At 45.3% G+C, this 24,121-nt stretch overlaps 1 protein-coding gene and 1 non-coding gene across 9 annotated transcripts in view; both read right to left on the bottom strand.

The window, feature by feature from the left end:
* Window positions 1-11,273: 11,273 nt before the first annotated feature.
* The window catches only part of IGSF5 (immunoglobulin superfamily member 5), a 48,739-nt gene continuing 35,891 nt past the window's right edge, over window positions 11,274-24,121 (bottom strand). For 6 of the 8 annotated variants that reach the window (XM_024758126.1, XM_024758125.1, XM_024758124.1 and 3 more), the window contains 4 exons: window positions 24,075-24,099; window positions 20,689-20,801; window positions 19,438-19,511; window positions 11,274-12,282 (listed from right to left, as the gene is read on the bottom strand). In XM_024758126.1, coding sequence (XP_024613894.1) covers window positions 12,187-12,282; window positions 19,438-19,511; window positions 20,689-20,801; window positions 24,075-24,099 — 308 coding nt within the window. In that variant the 3' untranslated portion in view covers window positions 11,274-12,186. The remainder of the gene's footprint in view (window positions 12,283-19,437; window positions 19,512-20,688; window positions 20,802-24,074; window positions 24,100-24,121) is intronic. The other 2 variants (XM_024758127.1, XM_024758131.1) reach the window with 1 other exon arrangement.
* On the bottom strand, window positions 11,569-11,640 carry TRNAE-UUC (transfer RNA glutamic acid (anticodon UUC)). Its single transcript has one exon. It is a non-coding gene; the product is annotated as a tRNA-Glu (tRNA).

Below are 24,121 nucleotides of genomic sequence, written 5' to 3'. Positions count from 1 at the left end.
GGCTTGACTTCCCTAAGATGCTCTGTGCTCAGGTCGGGGCTGGAGTGCAGAAAGGTTCTCCTCTGTGTTCATGCCCCATCCTCAGCTTTCACCCAGCCCTGCGCAGCTGCCTCTCTGAGTTTCCTGAGCTTCTGGCAGCTCTCGCTCCCTCCCCTGCAGCCTGCTGTTGGCTGCTCAGTACTTGTTGGGCTGGCAGGAGGATGTGCCCGGCATCTCTGTCACCCAGCCCAGCATCAGCCTCAGATGGTCCTGTGTGCTTGGGACTTGAGGGTGGAGCTTTTTGGGTAACCCTGAGCCTTCTTCCCATGAAGGTCAAGCTGCTCTGTATCTTCAGGGAGTCCTACACAAGAGTGCTCCCTACCCACCTAGTAGCGTGTGTAGGATTCCGGGCCCACGGCTTTCTCTGCCCCTCTCCCGGGTAGAGGGTCTGTCTTCTCTCCTTCCCTCAGCAGCAATGGGTGTGTACCTGCACCTTGGAGGCTACAGATCCCACTGCCTCTTCTTCCAGAAGCTTAAGGCTTTGAGTGAAGGATCAGGCCTTAGGGTGGGGTTTCCTGACCCTCCCCCCAACTTCCTGCCCACTCTACCCCTGCAATGATACCTAGATTGTCTGCAGGCCTGCATCACCAAGGAGGCTCTTTCCAGCCCCACACCCAATCCACCTGGAGAGTCCCAGGTGGAGCTCCATAGGAGAGAGTCTGGGGATGAGTGCGAGCTCCATGATGTCTGGGAGTCTTTCTGCTACCATGCTAGTCCACACTAGGCCTGTAATGACTAGTCAAAATTTTGCTGATTTCTTTGAAACACTTTTATGGCCGAGGTGACTTTCTCTCTGTTCTGATGCAGCACTTGTGTCCTGACTATTCTCAGGGGAGAGACTCTGCCCCCTGGGAATTCAGGCTACTCGATTACCCCTCTGATGGGTTCAGGAAAAGCTATGATTTTGTAGCTTATCTGGCTTCTTCTCATGGACGTCTGGGTGATGTTCTTTCCAGCTTTCTCCATCCTAGGCAGGAGTGGAACCCACATCCAATTTTAAGTGGCACCTTTGCTGCACGTAAATGCTGAATTCAGCACCAGCAGAAACACATTTTGCAAAAACACAATGTCAAGCCCAGCACAATAATTACCACGAGGCTCTGATATCACTGATAATTCTCTAGCGGTCAAAAAACTTCCAAGGAATGTGTAAATATCCAATTAAGAAAAACAACAGATGGGAAGAGACAAAATGAATACCTGAACATACCTAAACAGTTTGGGGGATTCCTCTCTTTTCCCTTTGCCAAATCTCCTTCCGAAGCCACATGTGACTCTGTGGAATGGGGGAAACACAGAGATATTTTAAAGCTAAAAGGACAATCAGAAGCAGAGAGTCTAAAGGCTCTTACACTTTCAAATGCAATGCCATATGAGTAAAGATTATTTTGCATATGAGTAACAATTATTTTGCAATGTCTATTTTACTTTTCTGAAATTAAATTTATAGATAATGTAACTTACTACATACCTAAATTTCAAAATAAAAAACTCCAACATAATGCCATGTATATGATATAAAGGAGGTATACACTAACTATTAGAGAAATGCAAATCAAAACTACAATGAGATACCACCTCACACAGGTCAGAAAGGCCATCATTAAGAAGCCTACAAATAACAAATGCTGGAGAGGTTGTAGAGAAAAGAGAACCCTCCTGCACTGCTAGTGGGAATGTAAATTGGTGCAATCACTATGGAAACCAGTATGGAGTTTCCTCAAAAAGCTAAAGATAGAGTTGCCATATGATCCAGCAATCCCACTCCTGGGCATTTATCCAGACAAAACTATAATTCGAAAAGATACGTGCACCCCTATGTTCATAGAATAGCAGCACTATTCACAATAGCCAAAATATGGAAACAACCTAAATGTTCATCAACAGATGAATGGATAAAGAATATGTGGTACTAATAAGAACCTGCTGTATAAAAAAATAAATAAAATAAAATTCAAAAAAGAATATGTGGCACATATATACAATGGAATACTACTCAGCCATAAAGAAAAATGAAATAATGCCATTTGCAGCAACATGGATGGACCTAGAGATAGTCACACTAAGTGAAGTAAGTCAGAAAGGGAAAGACAAATACCATAGGATATCACTTATCTGTGGAATCTAAAATATGACACAAATGAACCTACCTATGAAACAGAAACAGACGAAGAGAACAGACTTGTGGTTGGGGGGTGGGGGGTGGTAGGGGAAGGGGGAGGATGGACTGGGAAGTTGGGTCAGCAGATGCCAACTAGTGTATGTAGGATGGATAAGCAACAAGGTCCTACTGTAGAGCACAGGGGACTACATTCAACATCCTGCGATAAACCATAATGGAAAAGAATATGAAAACGAATGTATATAGATATAGATATAACTGAATCACTTTACTGTACAGCAGAAATTAACACAACATTGTAAATTAACTACCTTTAATAAAAGAAATTTTTTAAAAAGTAAAGGAGAGGGCTTCCCTGGTGGCACAGTGGTTGAGACTCCGCCTGCCGATGCAGGGGACACAGGTTCGTGCCCCGGTCCGGGAGGATCCCACATGCCGCGGAGCGGCTGGGCCCGTGAGTCATGGCCGCTGAGCCTGCGCATCCGGAGCCTGTGCTCCACAACGGGAGAGGCCACAGCAGTGAGAGGCCCGCGTACTGCAAAAAAAAAAAGTAAAAGAGATATAAAAGGGAAGTCATTTATAAGACAGCAAAAATAACACCCAGTAAGACAACACCAGAAGCCATATGAAGTAGTCAAATCCCTGAATCTACAATAAGAATTACCGGGGACGCAGCAGCTATAAACCCAGATGGATCCCAGTATGCTGTAATAGCAGCTCAGATACTCTAAGTAGCAGTGCTATCGGTGATGCAGTTTTCCAAAATGGCAAACAAGTCTTGAGGAAGCTCCTCCCAAAACCAACTTTAACTTTCCCTTGATTTTCAAGGTAGCTTCATTCATAGAAAATTAGATGTACCTTACACACATGATAAATATACTTTATGATTTTTTTATTGTGAAATATTTATAGTGAAATATAGGCTCAAGTAAACAGAGTTATCACTTATGTAGATGTCCGATGGGACATTTGAAATTTTTCAGGCTTTTCCCAAGTATTGTAGGACATCTAGGAACATGCCCTCAACTGAAAGTCACCAGGACTGTCAATCACTAAGAAGTTCAAGCATTGCACCTACACCAGAAGAAGGACCACACCTTTGACCAAAGATGCCATGACTCAGAGGTCACAGGGCAAGTTGGCTGCAAACCCAGTCACTTCTTTGCAGGGTGTTTCCTCTGCCTCATGTTTCTGGGGGCTTCTAAGTTCCAAAAAGGGAAAATCTAACTCTGCAACAATTCCCCCCCCCAATTTTTTTTTAAATCGTGATGATTACCTTAACTGTGCGTCTCTGAGCCTCAGCTTGTGTCCCCTTGGCTGGGGACACTGTGGAACCAGGTGAGCCAAGGAGGGGAGAGTGGCCACTAACGTGTGTTTTGGTCAATGGGTCTCGACAGCCTGGAGGTTCTGAAAATTATGTGAATCACAGCCTAAGAGCAAAACCAATTTCCATGTTCCCTTGCTGATTCTGGAATAAACTGTTCATCCTGCAAACATTTATAGACCACGCGGAATGCACCTGCCCCGATGGGAGCAACGCCAGGGCCATGGGGGAGCAGGTGGATGAGAAGCCCGCCCACCTTCACGGAATTTAATGCAAAAGTAGGCAGTCAGTAATTAATGACACAATTACGTCACTAATGCAATGAAGGAGACGCCTAAAGTGACATATTAGCAGCATGGAAGCATTAACCCAGCAGGGAGGGAGTCAGAGTTCCATTAGGGAAGCTGAAAGTTCCGAGTGATACAGAGTAAGGGATTAATTATCAGAATTCCACCTCCCACATCACAGGAGATGCCAGGGAAGAAAAGGTCCAGAGGCGGAGGGTTAGATATTCAGAAAAGAGTCACTAACCAGGGCCTGCGAAGGGAAGCTGAGAAGTCCACCGCAAGCGTGGTCCCTGCAATCAGGCCCCAGTAGAAGAGTGGAGTGTGAAGCAACAGTCAGCAGCCACGCAAACTTGAACCCCGGGAGAAACACGGCCGCCTGCCTTTCTCTCAGCTCACCCACCCCCAGTGACGCAGGCACCCTGCAGAAGCTGGCATCCTTCCCCATAGAGCCACACACACCTGCCAGGACCCAGAGAAGCAAAGGAAAAGGTCACGACAGTGCTGGAGGGGCTGCAGATCCAGCAGGCAGCAGGCCAGCCTCCGCAGGTGTGAGCTCCAAGGGCACGGGGAGCCGCACACCACCCTTCCACGTGCATTGCCTCTGGCCCTTCACGGGCCTCTTTCTGTGTGGGCAGCTCCCACCCGGAACCACAGCAGGAAGAGTGGCTCACTGACATCCAGAAGGCTTCAGCAAGGAGAATCTGAAGGATCAGCCAGAGTTGGACAAAGTGAAGGGAGGAGGAGGGAGTGATCCAGGCAGAACCACAGACCCCGGGGGAACCTTCCGCGCTTCGGAGACCACGGTGGGATTTGTAGAGAGTGGCGCCTGGCCAAGGAGGGTTGGGGATACACCCAGCTGATCCCTGGAGACCTTGGCAGGATTTTAGATTTCGTCCTAAGAGTGGTGGAGATACAGGGGAGATGTTGCCCTGCACAGGCCGAGCAGCAGCCTAGGAGTCCGAAAGGCCTGGGGTCAGAAGGTGTACGCGTTGCTCTGTGACCACAGCTTATGAGCTCACTTTGTTCATTGGAACCGCACAGGAATGAGCGAGGATTAAGGGAAATAACCCATGAAACTGTCAGTGTGCGTGAGGCAGGTGGGCACGCTTCTTCTGCAGAGGGCCACAGAGTGACTCTCTCAGGCTTTGTGGGCCAAATGGTCTCAACGGCTCAACTCTGCCATCAGGCCTGAAAGTAGCCACAGAAAACATGTAAATATTGACTGGGTTCCGAAAAAATCTTACTTGTGGACACGACGTTTGAATGTAATGTAATTTTCACGTGTCATGAAATATTATTCTTCTTTTAATTTTCTTCAACCACTTAAAAATGTAAAAACCATTCTTAGTTCACGGGCCTTATAAAACTAGCAGCAGCTGAGTTTGACTCATGGGCTAGAGTTTGTTGGCCCCTGTGGTAGACACAAAACTAGTGTCTCTCCCCTTAACTTTGCTCTTTACACACACATGCACACACATATATATACTACCATACACACCCACACATACATACACATCACGCAAACACATGCACAAACACAGAAACACACACACATGCACCCATGCACACCACACAACTGTGAAGAGGCTGCTGCCGTAATATAAGCCCTCGTGCTGACTGCATTTCCTTTAATTCAGTCCAATTTGTTCATTCTGAGGGAAACAAACAAAACTAGATCAACTGGAATTTTTAAAATTGGTTTTTGGGGGCTTCCCTGGTGGCGCAGTGGTTGAGAGTCCGCCTGCCGATGCAGGGGACACGGGTTCGTGCCCTGGACCGGGAAGATCCCACGTGCCCCGGAGCGGCTGGGCCCGTGAGCCATGCCCGCTGGGCCTGAGCGTCCTAAGCCTGTGCTCCTTAATGGAAGAGGCCACAGCAGTGAGAGGCCCGTGTACCACAAAAAAAAAAAAAAAATTGGTTTTTGATTTAGACAATAATGTGCTATGATTTGAACTACCACAGACATTATTAGCCATGAAATTGAAACAGTTATTACCAAGAGTTCCCAAATTAAGTTACTCTGCGAAACATCCCACGTTCTTAAGGTTTCTGTAGAGAAATGTAATTAATACATTCTGTACTACATTTTCCCCATAGACTTTACTGGAATTTTAAGAAATTTCTGCTTTGTCAACACCGTGTGATTATGAGGCCAAGCATGAATCTCTCATTCTGAAGCCATTGGTTGAGCGATGATTCTCACAAGTCTTCCCAGCAGCCCGCAGGGTTCTGAATCTCAGTGTAGTTTTAGAAATAACGTCTCACTCAACAAAAGAAGGAAGACAATTGTGGGGCTGTTTCAGCTCAAGACCCAGCCTGCTACCCCAAACTCTGCATTTTCCAGGCTGAGAAGCCAGGGCACCTGCTTCATAAATGTTGGAGAGTGAGTCTCATCCGAGGCCGTGGCCTGTGGCATGATTTACAGGCTGTGCAGGGTGAGAATTAAATATTTACCATCTGCAGGGGAACGCAGCTCCCTCAAAGGCTGCAGGGATGAGGGAGGCCTGCACGCACTCAGAGCAGGGCAGCCTCGGGCCTAAGAACTGGGCCATGTCAGGTGAAGACAGGGCAGGCGTTTATGTGTGCATGTGTGTCTGTGTGTGAACATCTCCACAAAGGTAAACACCAGAAGGGACTTCAGGGGTCCACAATTCAATCCCTTTGTTCTACTGATGTGTCACCAAAGACATGACCTACTCAAGTTCAATGCAGCCAAATTCCTTTCCCCCCATGTGTGTCCTCTTTTGGTAAATGGAATCATCCCAAGGACAGGAAAAAGCAGAACCCAACAAGGCAAAACATCTTTCCCCATGATGTCACGAGCACAAGGCACGTCTCCATGCCTTGATTTGTTTCCTCAATGTTGCCAAACCCTCCTGGCTGGGTGTCTTCTCCCTGCCTCTCCCATTCATTGGCTGCCCTTGCCCTTCTCCATCCCATGTGGAGGCCATCAGTGGGCTCCCTGGACCCCTGGCTCTGGATGGGCTTGGTGAGCAGAAGAGTGGGGAGGTGGCCTCTTTGTCACCCGACTCCCTCCCTGCCAGCTTTTCAGAGCTTGGCTGTGTCCCTCTACCTGTGGCCCAGCAACCATCAGAGACCCTCTCCATACAGGGCTGGCCACCTCTCCTACCCTGTCAGCTCTATGGATGGTGACAGCTTCTCAGACATACACATCCTTCACAGGCCTGCTGAACCGCCATCTATCCCATCCTACGTGTCCTTGAACCCTCCCTCCTGTCTTGCCGCTCACCCAGTCCTCTCGTCTCTGAACTCCATGTTCTCAACTGCTCCACAGAGAGGATTTTCCTCCCTCTTTGCACAGGACACGTGTTCTTCCCCAAGGGCGTCATACTCACTTACATGGCAGGCCCAGATGCTGACACAGCATCTCCTGTACCCTCGGCAGCATCCATTCACCTTGAGGTCATCACCGCCTAGGAACTGGCAACGCAGCTTTAATGCCCCTAATTGTTTTCCAAGAACAGGGCCACATAGAGCAAAGGAAGTGCTTTTATTGGACCTCTCCAATTACCTTCAACGTGTTGACATTATGACTTGAGTCCTACTTGTAAGTAAATGATGAAAGATCCTTGACTCCATAGGACAGGCTTGGAATCTGACAGCATAACCAGGGTCAAAGACCCTTGGAAGCATGGGCAGGTGTGGTCTCCCTGGGTAGCATTTTATGACTCAAGGCTTTGAGGAACATTTGTTTAAATATATCTGGGCCTTCATCAGCCATTTATTAGCAGAGAGCCGTATCTATCTTTCAGAGAAACACCCTTGGCCATGATGTTTTGATTCCTTTCACCCCTTCCCCTTGAGCCTGCTTCAGCTCTCTGCACTGCAGGAGTGAGAGATAAATCTACCACATCAGCAAAATCCCATTATCAGTTGACAGCTGCCCTGGGGTTTGCAGGATTCCTAAATAGAAACTGGAAAGTACACAGACATAACACTGAGAGAAAACATGGATTGCGTGTTTGTGTAAAAGAGCCCACCCTTGGCACATCTAGGTCATTTCCAAGTAGCTAGCTCTAGGTCAGCACTGTCCAGAAAAAACTTTCTGCAACAATGAAGGCTGTAATCTGCGTGTCCAATACAGTAGCCACTAGCCAGACGTGGTATTGGGCACTTGACATGCGGCTAGTAGGATTGAGGATATAAATCTTATATTTTACTTCATTTCAAATAATTTAAATGCAAATAGCCACGTATGTCTATGGTATTGGACAGAGAAACTCTAGATAGTTTTGTTTGTAAAATTTCCATACCTCTTGCAAAATAAAAACTAGCCAGTGGTCCCTTTGAGAAAACTTACTCATAGAACAAGCTACTATAAGAAAGAACCTGTTTACTTGTGACACAGGAAACCTTCCCGAGCCTGGTAAATGAAAAAAAAAATTATAGACTGATTCACCAAGCACATAGCAAATTGAAGAAATTTCTATGAAGATCATTCGGCATTGTTCTCCAAAGTCTAAAACTTGAAGTTCAACTGTATTCTACATGCAACCCCCCACCGACTTCTAAAATAACCATAAGAATATGATTCTTATAGCAGGCAGATGGCAGATATTCATTATACTTCAGTATACTGTGTTTCCCAGTATTGACTTGTTTGAGGTCAATATTTACTCAGTGCCTCCAGAATGCTAGGTTCTGTAAAGGTTACAAAAAGCGTAAATGACATGACATTTGTTTTGTCTCAGGATCCGTGTTCTGTGGCAATTTGGAGAGAGTAAACTATGAAGAAAAGAATATGGAATTCACTCACTGAACAGCTCTGCTTAACAGGAGACCAGAAGGTCTCCTGAACCTTCTGGGCTTTATCCTTGACTTGTACCCATTCAAGGATGGTGGCAGGAGACAGGATCACATTGACAGGGAGTAAAGAAGTTATTATAATAAACAAGAGTCTCACTTTTAAGCAGTTGAATTGTCAATTTTTCTCATAAAAAGGACTCTTTGGAAAGTATCAACTGAAAAAAAATGCACAACATGAGAGTTGTGAGTTAAGTTTTATTTGGGGCAAAATGAGGACTATAGCCCGGGAGACAGCATCTCAGAGAGCTCTGAGAAACTGTTCCAAAGAGGTAGTGGGGAAGGTCAGTATATATGTGGTTTTGGTGAAGGGGGAGTCCATGCCATCAAGTACATGTTTTTTGCAGAAGGTTTCTGCTCGTCTCGTGAAGGTTACTTCTAGTCACGAGGAGCAGACGTCACCATGAAGGATTTTAGTGCTTTTCTAGATATGCGGAGATACAAGAATTAGGCTCATAAAAATCATCTCCTGAAAATAACTACCTGAAGGCCTGTTCTGCCAGTTTTTTCTAGAGCACAGAGTGCCTCATTCCTGAACTCCTTTCAGAAGGTGTTGAAGGTCAGCAGCTGCAGTGGCTCATAATTTAATCCTTGTAAATCTAGATGGCAAGTGCCGATTTGTAGGTGACAAAAGTGATATAGCTATATTCATGGTGTTTCGAAATTTTGCATTTTAGTTCTACTCTAAAGAAAATAGTGACCAATTCCCTCACATTAGGGACACAGACTTAGAAGAGGTGATCTTTTTCTTAGGATCCTCTAAGTAGCAGGCATATACAAAATATTTGACAACCTATAAAACAGGAACACCACCCAATCAGAGTGGGTAGTGTAGGGGCACTGACCAATCAGAACAGTACAAAACAGAACACAGCCCCACGTTGTACCAGCAAATACTCCTTGAGTTAGTTGTCAATTCATAGGAGGGGGTCCAGGGTAGAGACTAAATGTGATTTATGATGAAGAAATACTTTAAAAATCATGATAGTATGCAGGTACACCTTGTTTTATTACTCTTTGCTTTTCTGTGCTATGTAGATACTGCATTATGTACAAATTGAAGGTTTGTGACAACCCAGCACAAGTCTATCGGCGCCATTTTTCCAAAAGCATTTGCTCACTTCATGTCTCTGAGTCCATTTTGGTAATTCTTGCAATATTTCAAACTTTTTCATTATTATTATACTCGTTATGGTTGTGGATGAAAAACGTTGCCTGCCATATCGGCAAACAAAGGGTGGTGCAGCCATCAAGACCTCAGCCACTGCAGCCCCGCCAGGCGGTGCCCCGGAGGGGACTCGGGAAAGAAGACGATGCTGGCCCCAGAGAGCTGAGGTGCGCATCGAAGGAATGATTGCAATGAGCCCAGGCTCTTGCATCTTCCCATACACAGAAAAGCACTAAATCCCTTAGCCGGAGGTGTCTGGTTTTCTTTAATTAACAGTAACTTTTTGATGTTCCAACTACCTGCTCTTTGCTGCAAAACTGCTATATATCCTGGCTCCACCCTGCCCTCTTTGGAGCGGTCCCTCAGAGTTAACTGAGAGGCTGCCTTCCAGGCTTGAAGTCCTCAGAAAGTCTGCCAAGTAAAACATAATTCTCAACTTTTAGGCTGTGCAGCTTTTTTCAATCGACATGGTGACCTGTGATCGGTGACCTTTGATGTGGCTCTTGCAAAAGGATTGCAACTCACTGAACTCTCAGATGATGGTGAGCATTTTTTAGCAAGAAAATATTTTTTAATTAAGGTCTGTGTGTTGTCTTTTAGACATAGTGCTAGGGCACATTTAATAGACTACTGTATAGTGTAAATGTCACTTTCACACGCACTGGGAAACCAAAACATTCCTGTTACTTGCTTTATTACTGTGTTCTGGAACCGAACCTGCAACATCTCCAAAGTCTGCCTGTATAACTTCTCTACCACTGGATTAGCACGCAGCGGTGTGGAGTGATAAGAAACATCATCACGATGAATTTGTGCCTTTTACCGGGTAACTTCAAGGAATTCACCACAATCTTAACACTTTTAAAAGTTGAATTCCATAAAGACGCAGACCTACTAGAGAATGGACTTGAGGACACGGGGAGAGGGAAGGGTAAGCTGGGACGAAGTGAGAGAATGGCATGGACATGTATACACTACCAAATGTAAAATAGATAGCTAGTGGGAAGCAGCCGCATAGCACAGGGAGATCAGATCGGTGCTTTGTGACCACCTGGAGGGGTGGGATAGGGAGGGTGGGAGGGAGATGCAAGAGGGAGGAGATATGAGGATATATGTATATGTATAACTGATTCACTTTGTTACAAAGCAGAAACTAACACACCATTGTAAAGCAATTATACTCCAATAAAAATGTTTAAAAAAAAATTCGAATTCCACTTCAGCAATAGCGTGGTTGGGCCTGGGAGCCCAGAGCAGTTGCTAATTACTGACCATCATAGCAATCTGTTCCAACCAGTGCAGAGCACAGACAAATAACAGCCTCTACGTTAAATATGAAGTGATGGGGTGGACAGCAAAATACACTGAAAATCTCTACATGAAAAAAGAAAAAAAAATTTATAGAGGTCTCTGTTTTGTTTCTTGGAAAATTCTTGGTTCCTAAGCTCTATGATTCTTTAAACTACCCCCTGAATAGTAAAGAGTTAAGAAAAGCAATACAAGTTTTTTGGTGTTTTCCCTTTTATTTATGAAAGAACATATTGCCCATTTCCAGTTTTTTCATGGCTGGAGTATGTCCCCCACAAAACATAATCCACATCTAACTCATCCGAGGACAAGAGAACAAGACTGATGAGGGAGCAGATAAAAATGAATGTCTTCATGTCAATATTCAATAATGAGATATTTCTCAAGGTACACATTAGCTTTAGAATTTAAAATTACTTATAACCTATAAGTTCTGATTTTCTGGGCAATTTTTATTTTTATTTTTTGCCATGCCACACAGCTTGCAGGATCTTAGTTCCCTGACCAGGGATCAAACCTGGGCTATGGCAGTGAAAGTGCCAAGTCCTAACCACTGGACCACCAGGGAGCTCCCCATTCTGGGCAATTTTAGATGTCTGATTGATCCTAATTTTTATCCTTTTTTCACAGATAATATGCAATAATACCCACATAGTAAACATACATAAATATCACTTCATAGGATTTCAGGTAATAAAAACTTCTTAAATGTCATGGTGGGATGTAGACTTATCTACCATTTGTTGGGTCAGCAAGCAGGAGTGTTGAGTGATGAAAAGCACGATCATGATGAATTTGCAGCTTTTACTTAGTAACTATGGAATTCACTGAAATCTCAAAACATTTTAAAAGTCAAATTCCACTTTAGAAGCTGGGAAAATGGATTCCTTCCCTCCATATAAAATATCCATTCCGATGATGCCAACATCGCTTCTTCTAGGTCATGTTGGCAAAGCTGGAGCCCAGCCATAGGATGATGGAGAGCAATGGCGACACCATTGTGAGCAATGATGACATCGTCATGAGCAGGGATGACATCATCACGAGCACTGACGATATCGTCGCGATGTAGGTCATCAGCCAAGTGCCATGTGGAGCCAAAGGGATGCCTGTACTATACCAAAGTCACATTCCTGACCTTCTTAGGACTGGCCACGTTAAAGGAAACCTGTGGGCGACTTGCTGGGCCCAGCTGGTGCTGATCAGATCCCTGGAGACAGAGAGAAAAGGGTAGATTGAGTTGGTCGAGATCATCATAACAGCACACTTGAGAAGGACGCTCAACTCGTCAGCTGAGATAAAACGAGGGTGCAGAGAGGAGCACAAACGTTAACACAGGTCCTTCCTCTATGATTTTCAATAACACACACTGCAGATGTTTCCCAAGTACAGGGCCTGAAGAGCGATCCAATTCAAAGAATCCAGTGTTTGTATGAAGGCAAATTACAGTAAAGATTCACTGTTTTGTTTTTCAATATTCCTATGGAAATTCTCACCATTGTATGAAAATGTAAAATATTTCTACCCTTCTTTAAATAGTACACTTTCTTTCTAAAGGAAAGGAGCAAAACTGAAAAACTGACTCAGTGTCGATCACCCACCTGTCTCCTCGGACAGTGTTCCTGGCTCTCACATTCTGAAATGTACTACCAAGCAGACCACTCACTCCTCTGAGGGGCCAATGCCTGTGGAAGAGCGTTGCCCTATTAAAATACATGCAGTGGACTTCCCTGGTGGCACAGTGGTTAAGAATCTGCCTGCCAGTGCAAGGGGACACAGGTTCGAGCCCTGGTCCGGGAAGATCCCACATGCCCCGGAGCAACTAAGCCCGTGTGCCACAACTATTGAATCCCGTGCACCTAGAGCCCGTGCTCCACAACAAGAGGAGCCACCACAGTGAGAAGCCCACACACCACAACAAAGAGTAGCCCCTGCTCACCGCAGCTAGAGAAAGCCTGTGTGCAGCAACAAAGACCCAATGCAGCCAAAACGAAATTAATTAATTAATTAAAAGTCATCAGTCCTTTACATAAAAAATAAATAATTAATTAAAATAAAATACAATACATGCAGCGTATTTTCCTGCCACCCTGAGAATGCCGACTCCGACTCCGGGGCACCCGAGCTGCATTTAACATCTTAAATAATGTAACTGGGAACCATAAATAATTTACATCACAACGGAACGTCAGCAAGTCTGGGGGTGGAATCACGCTGACTCATGGTTTTAATTCATTGACTCCCCATCACACAAGGATGTAGCCCCACAGGTCTGATGGGGCTACATCGCACCGTAAAGGCGGTGCTTCTGCTGTGATGATGCCTGGGATTTTTGCTGTCATTTGCCTTTTGTCCCCATGACATGGTTGCACCAACCATTGTTGTTTTCTAAGTTTATCAAGAGTTTATTTCTGTTGACCTCAATGGGGAAAAGATTAGCAGGGAAGACATCGTCCGGGTTTCAAGTTATTCATAACCTCACCCCCCAAAACTGAAAGAGTCAGGAGGAAAGACACAGAATTGCCTGAAATAACCAGAAAAATGGACTGACAGCGAGTCAAGGAGAGGAAAAGGTGGATCGTTTGATTGAAATATTCGTCATGATGCAAAGTATTTGCAAACCCTATGACTTCCTATCAAAATAAAAGGTGCTTCCCTTTCCCATTAACTGTAATTTTCAGAAAGAATTTCTGATTTTATTTATTAGTTTTGCGCCAGTGTGTTTCGTGGGCGGTTACACCTGCGTTATCTGTACTTCACCAACAGAAATTCTTGTCTGGAAAATAATGTCAGTGTTATATAATCCTAACTGGAGATGCAGCCAGGATAGAAATAATCAGTGTAGAAAAGTGCCATGTTTTGGTTTAATGGCAGTTTGTAAAATCAGTCTCTTTTTTTACCTTCCGAGCCTCCTTAAAATTTAGTGCATGCTCTGGGGTCTCTACAGCCCCAAATCCTCTTTCTATCCTTCATATATATTGAATGCGATGTGCCTTAGACCCACCTAAAACACGGGAGATTTAAAAAGTGTTCCTCAGCTATGGTGCCATGTGGTTATGGAATATTCCGGTGCTGAGACGCTTCCATTTGATCTTCATCACAGCCCCACCACAAGCATCTCAGATCCTCCATGCTCTGTAGCAAGCTCCATGCAGTGGGGTTGTGAACACAGATCATTCCAAATGCACAGATGTAAGCAAACCCCCAAAACTGAGAATGACTTTCCCTTAGAAACAATGCAATACATTGTTTCTACGTGAATACGTGTCTGTTTTCTATGTGTTTCTACGTGAATACATGTCTGTTTTCACGCTGAGCCACAGAACAATTTCCTTAAAGCAGATTGCCTGGGGAACAAGGTAAAAATGCCCTTTCTTCGGTCGTATCTTCCAGAGATTCTGATCCAGAAATTCTGGAACAGACTCAGGAGTGTGCATTTTAACAAGCTCTCCCCCCACTCCCAAAGAGCTTCTCTGTACTGAGGACCACGGCTCGATGAGCAGGTACCCAGATAAGTGTGCCTCCAGGTGCTGGCTGCACCTCCACGCTCAGTGAGCATTCTTTGGTACCCAGGATACAGGAAACACTTCCCGCATTTCCGCCCATTGGTTATAGGAATGAGGATTCTCCATCTCAGCCTCTGGTAAAGAGCCCCAAGTTCACGGGGCACCCTGGCAAGGCAGTGGGCTGAGAGGTAGAGATGAGCATGGGAGGTGCTCCAGGCGGCTAGCGGGGGTGTCTTCCCGTGGTTTACAAGCCAGCAACTCCCAATGGCCCTGGCCTACATCAGCCGTGGCCCCCTGTGGCCTCTGACCACAGTGGCTGGCCTTCTACGGAGCCAATCTCCAGCCCACAGCCTGTCCCTGATGACACTGTCCCTGATGACACTCTCTCTGAGCTGAGCCCTCACCCCTTCTGACGTTTTCAAGGACGGTCAGCACCGAAAGCGTCGGGAGACAACTGGAGATCTGAGAAAAGAGGTTTGCCACGACATCCATGCTGCCCTTCCCCACAGCAGAGTGGGCCTCTGGCGTTCCGGACTTTAACGGGAAGGATGTCGGAGGAGTGAGAGTTGTGGGGGGCTGGTGTTGTGGCGACGGGGTTTCACCCCTTCCTAAAGCATTAAGAATCCAGGCTCCTGTTCGAGTAACTGCTGAGCATAGGGTGTAATTTAAATCATACTTGGCAATGCATGATGAAGACGCAGCCTGCGGATGTAGACACAGGTGGTGGAACTCTGGGCGGGAGTGACCCCGAAAACCGCCCTCTCCTCAGCGACTGTGCGCAGCTCTGAGCAGACATGGCCACAGACTCCAGGGCCTTCTCTCCTTGTAAGGGAGTCCACATGATGCCAGCAAGAGTACAGGCACCATCAACCCCGGGGAGGGGCAAAGTCGCACTCTCCCCTCCTGCAAGCCCCACTGCCATCTTACTATAAGGCAGCCAATAACCCTTCAATCTAGCCACGTGTCAGAGCCCCCTCAGCTGGCTCTAAAATGCAGAGATGCCCAGGCTGCCTCCCCAGCTCTACTGAGACAGGAAGTCTGCAGGTGGGGGCCAAGAGCCTGGACATCCCAAAGGCCACAGCGATGAGTCCCCTAAGCACCCCAGGCCCTTCGGGTTTCCCCTTTCTTGGATCATGTTTGAACGAGAGAGCCTTGAAGAAAACCCAAAGTGACCAAGATTACAAAGGAGCCAAATGGCAGTTTGACCTGGAATCATGTATCTTTCTTCAGGGATTCAAAACAAAATGTTGCATCCTCGTCTATGTTTGTCAAATAATATTTTTTGTCATGATTTCCCTGTGGTGATCAGTCCGTATGCACACGGGCTCCTGGTGTCGCCCTGTTGGTGACAGCACAATGCTGGGCTTTGAGAACCTTCTCCACTGGAAGGAATTACTGTGGAAGGAATGCCCAGAATGAATGCTGTGCCAGACTGTGTGTAGTCAATGGCCGTCCACTACATAAGACCTCCTGCGATGCAGAGGGCAAATAAGACACCAGCCGAGCAGAAGAGAAGACAGCGTGGAGAGAACACGCACACGTGGACTTGTGAGTTGTTGTACTTGCCAAAGCCAAGATGGCGCTGCTCTGAGTAAGACCTGTTGACCCAGAGCAGGAGCCTTAGCTGCTGTCATGCACACCCTGTCTCCGCCCACAGGACTTGCATCTGACCCAACCAGCTCCACAGTGATGGGGCCTGGGCTGTGCTTTTGCTGCAGGCGGACTCACAGCTTGAGATCTCTCGGTTTAACTGACAGCTTTTTCGGGACCTGAGCCTAGCGCAGATTTTCTGCAAAACTGTGTCATCTGTAGTCAACCACCCTGAGCTCTAACAAGCCAGCTTCTCAGGCAGGAGTCTCACTGGGCACCTGCTCTGGGCCCCTGAGGCCCACGTGGGTGGCCACACCCCACAGCAGCAAGGACGGCAAAGTGGACAAAATGAGTCACACGGAGACAAGTGGAGAGGAAGGCAGGATGAAAGGACAACGGACGGGGCTCTGAAGAGCTCTCCTGTCCTGGGCCCTCCAGGGAGCAAAGCTCATTGCACATGGAGAAAGTTTATGAGGAAAGAAAGCACAGATTGCACTGTCCTTGCTCCGTGGCCTAAGGAGTTCTGAGGAAAGTCCGCATGAGCCTGCACAGCAGGGAGCGTGGCCATACAGACCAGGCTGGGCTGCAGGCCTGGCCTTGGCAAGTTCTAAAGGAACCTCTGGCTAAGGGTCGCCTGGACCTGCTTCTACAAGCTATGGCTTGACCACCTGGTGACTCTTCAGTGGCCAGATGATGACATGCAGGACTACGTCTCTTTGGAATAAGGACACAGAAGAGACCTACTGAAGGCCCAGCCCTTTCCTCTACTGACCATCTTGTTCCCTCCCTCCTTTTTTTTTTAATTGAAGTACAGTTGATTTACAATGTCGTGTTAGTTTCAGGTGCATAGCAAAGCGGTTCAGTTACATATATTAGGTTGGCCACAAAGTTCGTTCGGGCTCCTCCATAAGATGCTGCAGAAAACCCAAATGAACTTTTTGGCCAGCCCCAATGTATATATATTCAGATTCCTTTCCCTCATAGGTTATTAAAAAATATTGAGTAGAGTTCCCTGTGCTATACAGTAGGACCTTGTTGTTTATCTATTTTATATACAGGAGTGTGTACCTGTTAATCCAAAACTCCTAATTTGTCTCTCCTCCCCCTTTCCCCTTTGGGAACCATAATTTTGTTTTCTGTGTCTGTGGGTCTATTTCTGTTTTGTAAATAAGTTCTTTTGTATCATTTTTTTAGATTCTACACAGAAGTGATATTATGTGATATTTGTCTGCTCCCTCCTCCTTTAACTACCTCACGGGAAGCATAGCTCACAGTACATCCCACGTTCAGGTTCTTCAAATGGGCATCCAGGACACAGTGCCTGGGCCCACACCGGCAAGGCGCCCTTTGCTTAATGACCAAAGACAGGCCTCTTCATAAATGTGCTTGTCCAAGTTCCCTCGCTTAGAAAAATCCAGCTATTTAAAAACCATTTGTCAGTTTCTAGCCCAGGCAAAAACATTTCATCTTCCTTTCATCCTCTTTGTTTCTTAAGGACCCTGGTGCTCTGGCCAAGATGCCCTGCTTCCCTAGTAGCCTTACAAACACTTCAAGAAACACGGATATGTGTGTTACCAGCCCCCAGGGCCCAGCACCTCAATGGCCACTGTGCTTTTTCCACCAATAGATTATTTAACTGGTTACATGTCTAAGTAGCAGAAACTTCTTAAATTTCTCTCCCTGTATATTTTCAAAACAACACTTCAAGCTTAGGAGCATCCAATCAGAGCTCCAAACATCATCCTCCATTCCTGTATCCAAATGCATCTAGACTTCCCCTTTCTCCTCACTTATATCAAGGGGAATCAACTGACATGACCCTCTTCTGTATCTCCTCCCCACCTGCCCCATACTCCACTGCGGACCTGAGCACTGTGGCTTGTCAGGTGGAAAGACACAGAACAGAAAAAGGTAACCACAGAAAGGCCACGGAAGTAAAGATTGGCTTAAGTGTCTTCTTGGAGTGGCCATGCTTGGCGCTGGGGAAGAGAGAGCCACTTCATCAGACCGCATTCCCCACTCAGGTCCAGTCGGGGGGTCTTGACAGTAAACATCCTTCACAGCCCAGCGATGACTCCCTTTCACCCACCATCTCTTAGTCAAGCCACCAGCCCTTCGAAGGGGAAACGGTTGCACCTCTACAGCCAAGAGATATATGTGCCCAAGAGAGCAGCCTTGATGGGAAGAATTTTGTCTCTATATCCCTGCCACCCAGCCTGAGGAAGTAGCTTGAACTCGTACCAGGGGCTCACAGTTTGTCACGTAGGCCCATCTGCTTTTGTGAAGACCCCTCATACGTCTTCCCGCCTGGCTACCTTGGTTGCTACTAATAGCATCATTTTGTTCCTCCCGATACATGGCTGAGCACCAGTCAAAGCTCCCCTTCCCCCCAGAGGCCTGGGAGGCACACATCACTGGCAAGCTGTATGTATGGAGCTGAATCCCGACCGCAGGAAGGAATATTACAGCCTGGAGCCGCCTGGAAACTCAAGTGAACATCTACGCCAGGAAGGAGAGATGGGGCTTCGAAGGCACACGCTCAGCAGTAGCCCCTCAGGCCAGTAGCAACTCCAAGGCAGAACAAAGCCAAGGCCACCTGATCCAGCAAACTGCCGGAAAACCAATCTGTGAGTCTGGCTTTCCCAAAAGCTAAATGGGGAAAACACCCACTGGGGACATTATGGCAGAATCGCATCCAAGTACTTCTCCTTTGAAGATGCACAGGCCAGAAAATGGTCCTGGTTATACGCACATTTGTTTACTATGATTTTTAGATATAAAGAATCATATTTTCTGCATATGAATCGAATTCATTCATGAGTGACAACCAATGCTAACTCAGTGTTGGAAAATGAACGTACGGTGTCCTCACGGTTCCTGATGGATGGTTTTCTTTATGTTTAATGTCCCTTGGAAGGAGGTGTCCATCAAAAGTTGCCTAGCAACCAGGAACACCTGAAATCGTGCCTCTGCCTGGAGCCCCAGACTCACACATCCATCTGCACGCCCCATACCTCTGTGTGGACGTCTAACTGACACCTCAAGATTACCAGCCCCCCAACTAAACTTCTGGTCTTTCCCAAAAAAGCCCACTACAAAGAGATACTACGTGTTCCAGCCCCATTCCTCCATGCTGGCCCGTTGACTTGGAGGTGAGCAAAGGCCACGTTTGTCCATCATGAATGTAACGTAATCACCTACCATAGGGGAAGGGTTTTTAAGTAGCCAAAAAAAAAAAAGTCCAAAAGGGAGAAGAATGTCTGAATCACCTGATACGGTTGCCTACCGACACGTTGTTCTGGAACACTGGATTCAGAGGACTTTGCAGGGAGAGAAGCGGTCTCTGCAACAGCAAAATGATTTTAGAGTCACAAGTGACCAAAGCCACACTACCTATTCTACCAATTCCAATCCATAAAGAAATACCTTTGCTTTTACGTATACCGCTGGCATCAATAATCTGTAACCACAAACGGTTTTTTTTTAAGTTTACTTGAGGGTACATATTTTTAGAACTTTATCTTTCTAATGAAATTAAAAACATAGCAAAAGGACTCAAAATCGATTCCTTTCTTGACAGGTTAGTCTCATCCAGAGACAAGATGAATCCATAGCTTTAATGGCTCATCGAGGGAAATAAACACAGGGGAAAAAAAGGAGCCAGAGAGGTTCAGTTTGGGCCATGATTTTGGTCAAGCTACTTAATTAATCATATAAAATATTAATGAATAAATATTCTATCACAGGAAATTCTGCAAGAGGCTTTGATCAGATTATCAAAGGAAACTGTCTATGCTTTGTGGAATTCTTTTAAATCTGAAGCATACAATTTGGAATGTACATAGGAGACAGCCACGGAAAAATGGAAATTATGGGGTTGCCAAGAATAGAGTCCCAATCTCAGTGAATAAAAGTTTTCTAGCCTCTCGGTAAGAATCAATTAACCAAAACTCTATCTCTGGAATTTGTTTTGCCGGCAACTTGTGAGGGCCAGTCTCCCTCCCCAACCGCTAAGGGGTAATTTGTACCATCTCTCTTTCTCTCAACTGCTTTCAAAAGGATCTTGGTTCAGATACTACCCTTGTCCCTCACTAGTGACAGTGGTTTCAGAGACACCCCCCCCCCCTTATGACTGTCAGATTGAAGAGGAAAAGATTTCTTGCTGAATTTCAGACTTAATTGAAGTTTGGGGGCAGTTACCCTCAATGTATTCAAATGCCTCTTCACACATTTTAAGGTAGAAGCATTTTTTTAAAAGAGAGAAAACACTGAGAAAAACATTATTTTTAAAAAACTCTTAGATTTCCACCTCGATTTCTTTTAAACTTTAGACAAATAGGTGGGTTTTGACTGTTATCTTCTCCTAGAATATTTCTAGTTCTGGAATGTCTCTTTCTTCTAAAAATTACTCCCCAAATAATGACCGCCAACCACTAAGGCAGCCGCCTTCAGAAGCCGGTGTTTGATGGGTCAGCCTCTCTCCCGACACTTTCCCTTCCAGATCTTTCCGCTGCACCCACCTGGCCACTCACTTGTGGTCCCCGGCTCATCTGAACTGTAGCCATAGTTTTCATTCCCGCTTTTTAACTTTGTCCCAGAAGTGTCTTTGTTTGTCTTCATATTTGCAGATTTCCTAGAATTAGACCATTTGAAAAAGCCAAATGTTAATCAGCAATGGATGCTCGCGTCTCACTACTCCACCCAGAGCATTCACACACGATGAACTCACCACGAGGCCGAAGCTCAGGCACTGGCCTCTGGAGGGTGGCTAGCAACGGGATGTACCCTCACAGCCACCAGCACGGCTGTGTAGATGCCCTGTGTCTCGCACACTCCTCTTATGGGGAGAAATGGAACTTTATCATGATAGGTCCATAGACTCCAGTCCCCAGGTGGTTGGTACTCAACTCTCAGACACCAGTGACCAAATAAAGCAGAGCTGGCCAGCTATGACCCACAGGCCAAATCCAGCTCCCTGTCTGTTTTTTTAAATAAAGTTTTACTGGAACCCCTCTGCTTCCATATTGTCTATGGCTGCTTTCCTGTTACAGCAGCAGAGTTGCGTGGTTGTGACAGAGACCATGTGGCCCACAAAACCCCAAAGTTTTACCATCTGGCCCTTGATAGAAGAAGTATGCCAGCCTCTGAAATAAAGCAAAAATTGGTGCAGCTTCCCGGGGGAAAGAAGTTTGGCAATGGATACCCAAAGATATTTAAATATTTATGCTTTACCACTAAGAATTGATTATAATAAGCAAGGGAAATACGCAAGGGTATGTGCAAAGATTTATCTGAAAGAATGTTCATTCATGAGCTATTTATACTAGCAAAAGTGCAAACACAGGTGCCCAGCCATAGGTAGGGAACTAGTAAAATAAATGACAATGCATCGCTAAAGTGGAATTCCATGCCACCTGTAAAAATTATTACAGGTGAGAACTCTCATACACTGCTGGTAGAAATGTAAACTGCTACACCTACTTTGAAAATTGTATGGTAACATCATCTAAAGCTGAACATATACCTGTCCTATGACCCAGCTTGCACTAATAGATTATACCCAACAGAATACAAAACAGGAATGAGGACTGGTATACATGTCACCAAAAGACACACACAAGATCGCTTAGTGCAGTAATATTCGTCTCGGTCCCAAATGCCCTTTAAGTGTAAAATGGAGAAATCAACTGCCTATATGCCCCTTACTTGGTATCATATAGTAATAAACCACTGACATCTACATTCAGTAATATGATTGATCTCACAGCCTGAAGTTCAAGAAGGCAGACATATCACATGACTTCATTTATATCAAGTTTATACAACTCTAACTTCTGGGGATGTGGGGATAGATGTCAGAAGACATGACCTTTGAGGAAGAGGCAGTAGATGATTTCATGGAGGCCTGAGTAGGGGCTGGGGTCCTGGGGGTGTCCTAATTCTGCGTCAGCCGTCCAGGTCCACATGCTTTATGAAAATTAATCAAGCTACGTACTCACGATTTGTGTAATTTTCTATAGTTATATTTTAATAAAAAACTTTATTAAGCAAATGAAACAAAAACATTGCAGGCAAGTATTTGTCAACAGAAATAATCTTCAGAATAGTGTCAAGTGAGGAGAGAAAGATATTAAATGATGTTTATTATGATCCAAATTTCACAGAACATATACGTGTGTGTGTATCTTGGTGAACACACGTGTGTGTAAATATATACGTACTTAGGTAACGGTTACTTCTGGGCAATAGAATTAGGGGTGAGTTTAAAACCATTTTTTATAAACTATCTTTACTTAAAAAATGTTTTCTAAAATAAGCATGCATTGATGTTATAGGAAAAATATATATATGAAATATATATATATGTATATGTATATATATGTGTTCTTTTAATGCAGTAGAAATCTGTGAGCAGCTAGAGTTAGCACTGTTGACCCAGTGGGAGGGGAAACAGGTACAACACGGGGGCCCAGTGAGCTGCCCCATTTTTCTTCCCTGGGCCCAATACACTTGGATCTAAGGGTGAGAGTTGCACACAGACAAGAGCTCAGGCCCTGAGCAAGGTCAGCTGGTTCACATTCGGACCCTTCCATTCTCTGGACAGGAGATACTGAGCACATTACTTAACCTCTCTATACCCCTCAGCTTCTTCATCTACAAAATGGAAAAATGGTCTCATAAAATCATTGGGAGAATTCAGGAAGATAACCTCCACCAAGTGTAAAATAGCCTTGCACGCATGCTAGGCACGCATGCTGGCTCTTACTGTCGCTACTTGTGTCACGATTGGTACTGCCATTGCTATTGCTGTTCTCTACCCATTGCCTTGAAGAGCTGTTGATCACTGTACTACGTTTTGAAATCACCTAAGATCCCAGAGAATAGAATTGACATTACACAGTCAATAATGACGAACAGAAGCATTCAGACCGCCACCCTGCTGGTGACAGCAATTGAGAGAAATTCCAGTATAATTACAGAGGTCAGTTTTCCTTCCTCTCCTCTTACCCAAAGTCAGGCCCCAAAGGAGGTGCATTTTCGGATTGCTGCTTTGTGGCATCCTCAGAGAAAGAGAACCCACGTTATCACCAGGGAGTGACTGGGGTCGAGGGAAAATGGATGGTATCTGTTACATGATGATTACATACATCGTCCTTCACCACATGTAGCCGGAAGATATTTTAAATCACAACATTTTACATATTAAAATTATCTAATAAAATACTGAAAAGTAGATGGGGTTTTAACACCCCCAACGAAATCACCACTGTCTAAAAATCCTTCCCCTGAGTGTATTTATAATTATGTAAATATTGCAGACATTGAAACTGGCTTTAGTAAGTGCTTGGCATAGTTACCTTAAAAGTGCTTGCAGTTACTTCTGGACAGCCGTGAGGATGGCAGGAATTTCTCTGTCCCTCCGCCCTGAACAGTGAGCTGTGAATGCTCCTAACCTGTCTGCCTGTTCGGTCTCATTGCCTTAGTCACCCAGCTGGTCTCACTGTCTCTACCACCCCAGAAATTCCAGCAGGACCTCTGCCTGGCTCTTTGACATCCCTGAAATGGCCCTCACATCTCTAGCCTTGACTCAAAGCAGGAGGGCCAACAGTCACAGTACAGAGTGTCCTCTTGTGGAAAGAGTTGCGAATGCCAGACACCAACTAAATTCCACTCCGCTTTCCTAAGTGAGCAAGTCAAACTTAGGCAGTAGGAACCCACCTATTTTATTCTGCAATTAATGTTGCCCTATGAGTTTGTGATTGGCATATGTGTTTTTCAGAGTTGTCCCTTTTTAGTACCTAATTTTGAGTAACATAATCCTAAAATCCCACAGCTCTGTGTGTCTGTGTTGGTTGGTTTTCATTTGTTTTTTATTTTCAGAAAATTGGTGTGATCTCAAACTTACCTTATTTCACTTTGATAGCTAGATTCTGCAAAAAAAAAAAAAAAAAA

Source organism: Neophocaena asiaeorientalis, unplaced genomic scaffold (assembly GCF_003031525.2).
Source record: "Neophocaena asiaeorientalis asiaeorientalis breed wild unplaced genomic scaffold, Neophocaena_asiaeorientalis_V1.1 scaffold45, whole genome shotgun sequence".
NCBI classification, from domain to species: domain Eukaryota; kingdom Metazoa; phylum Chordata; class Mammalia; order Artiodactyla; family Phocoenidae; genus Neophocaena; species Neophocaena asiaeorientalis.
Note: the sequence above shows the minus strand (reverse complement) of the source record. Positions and strands in the feature narration are given on the sequence as shown.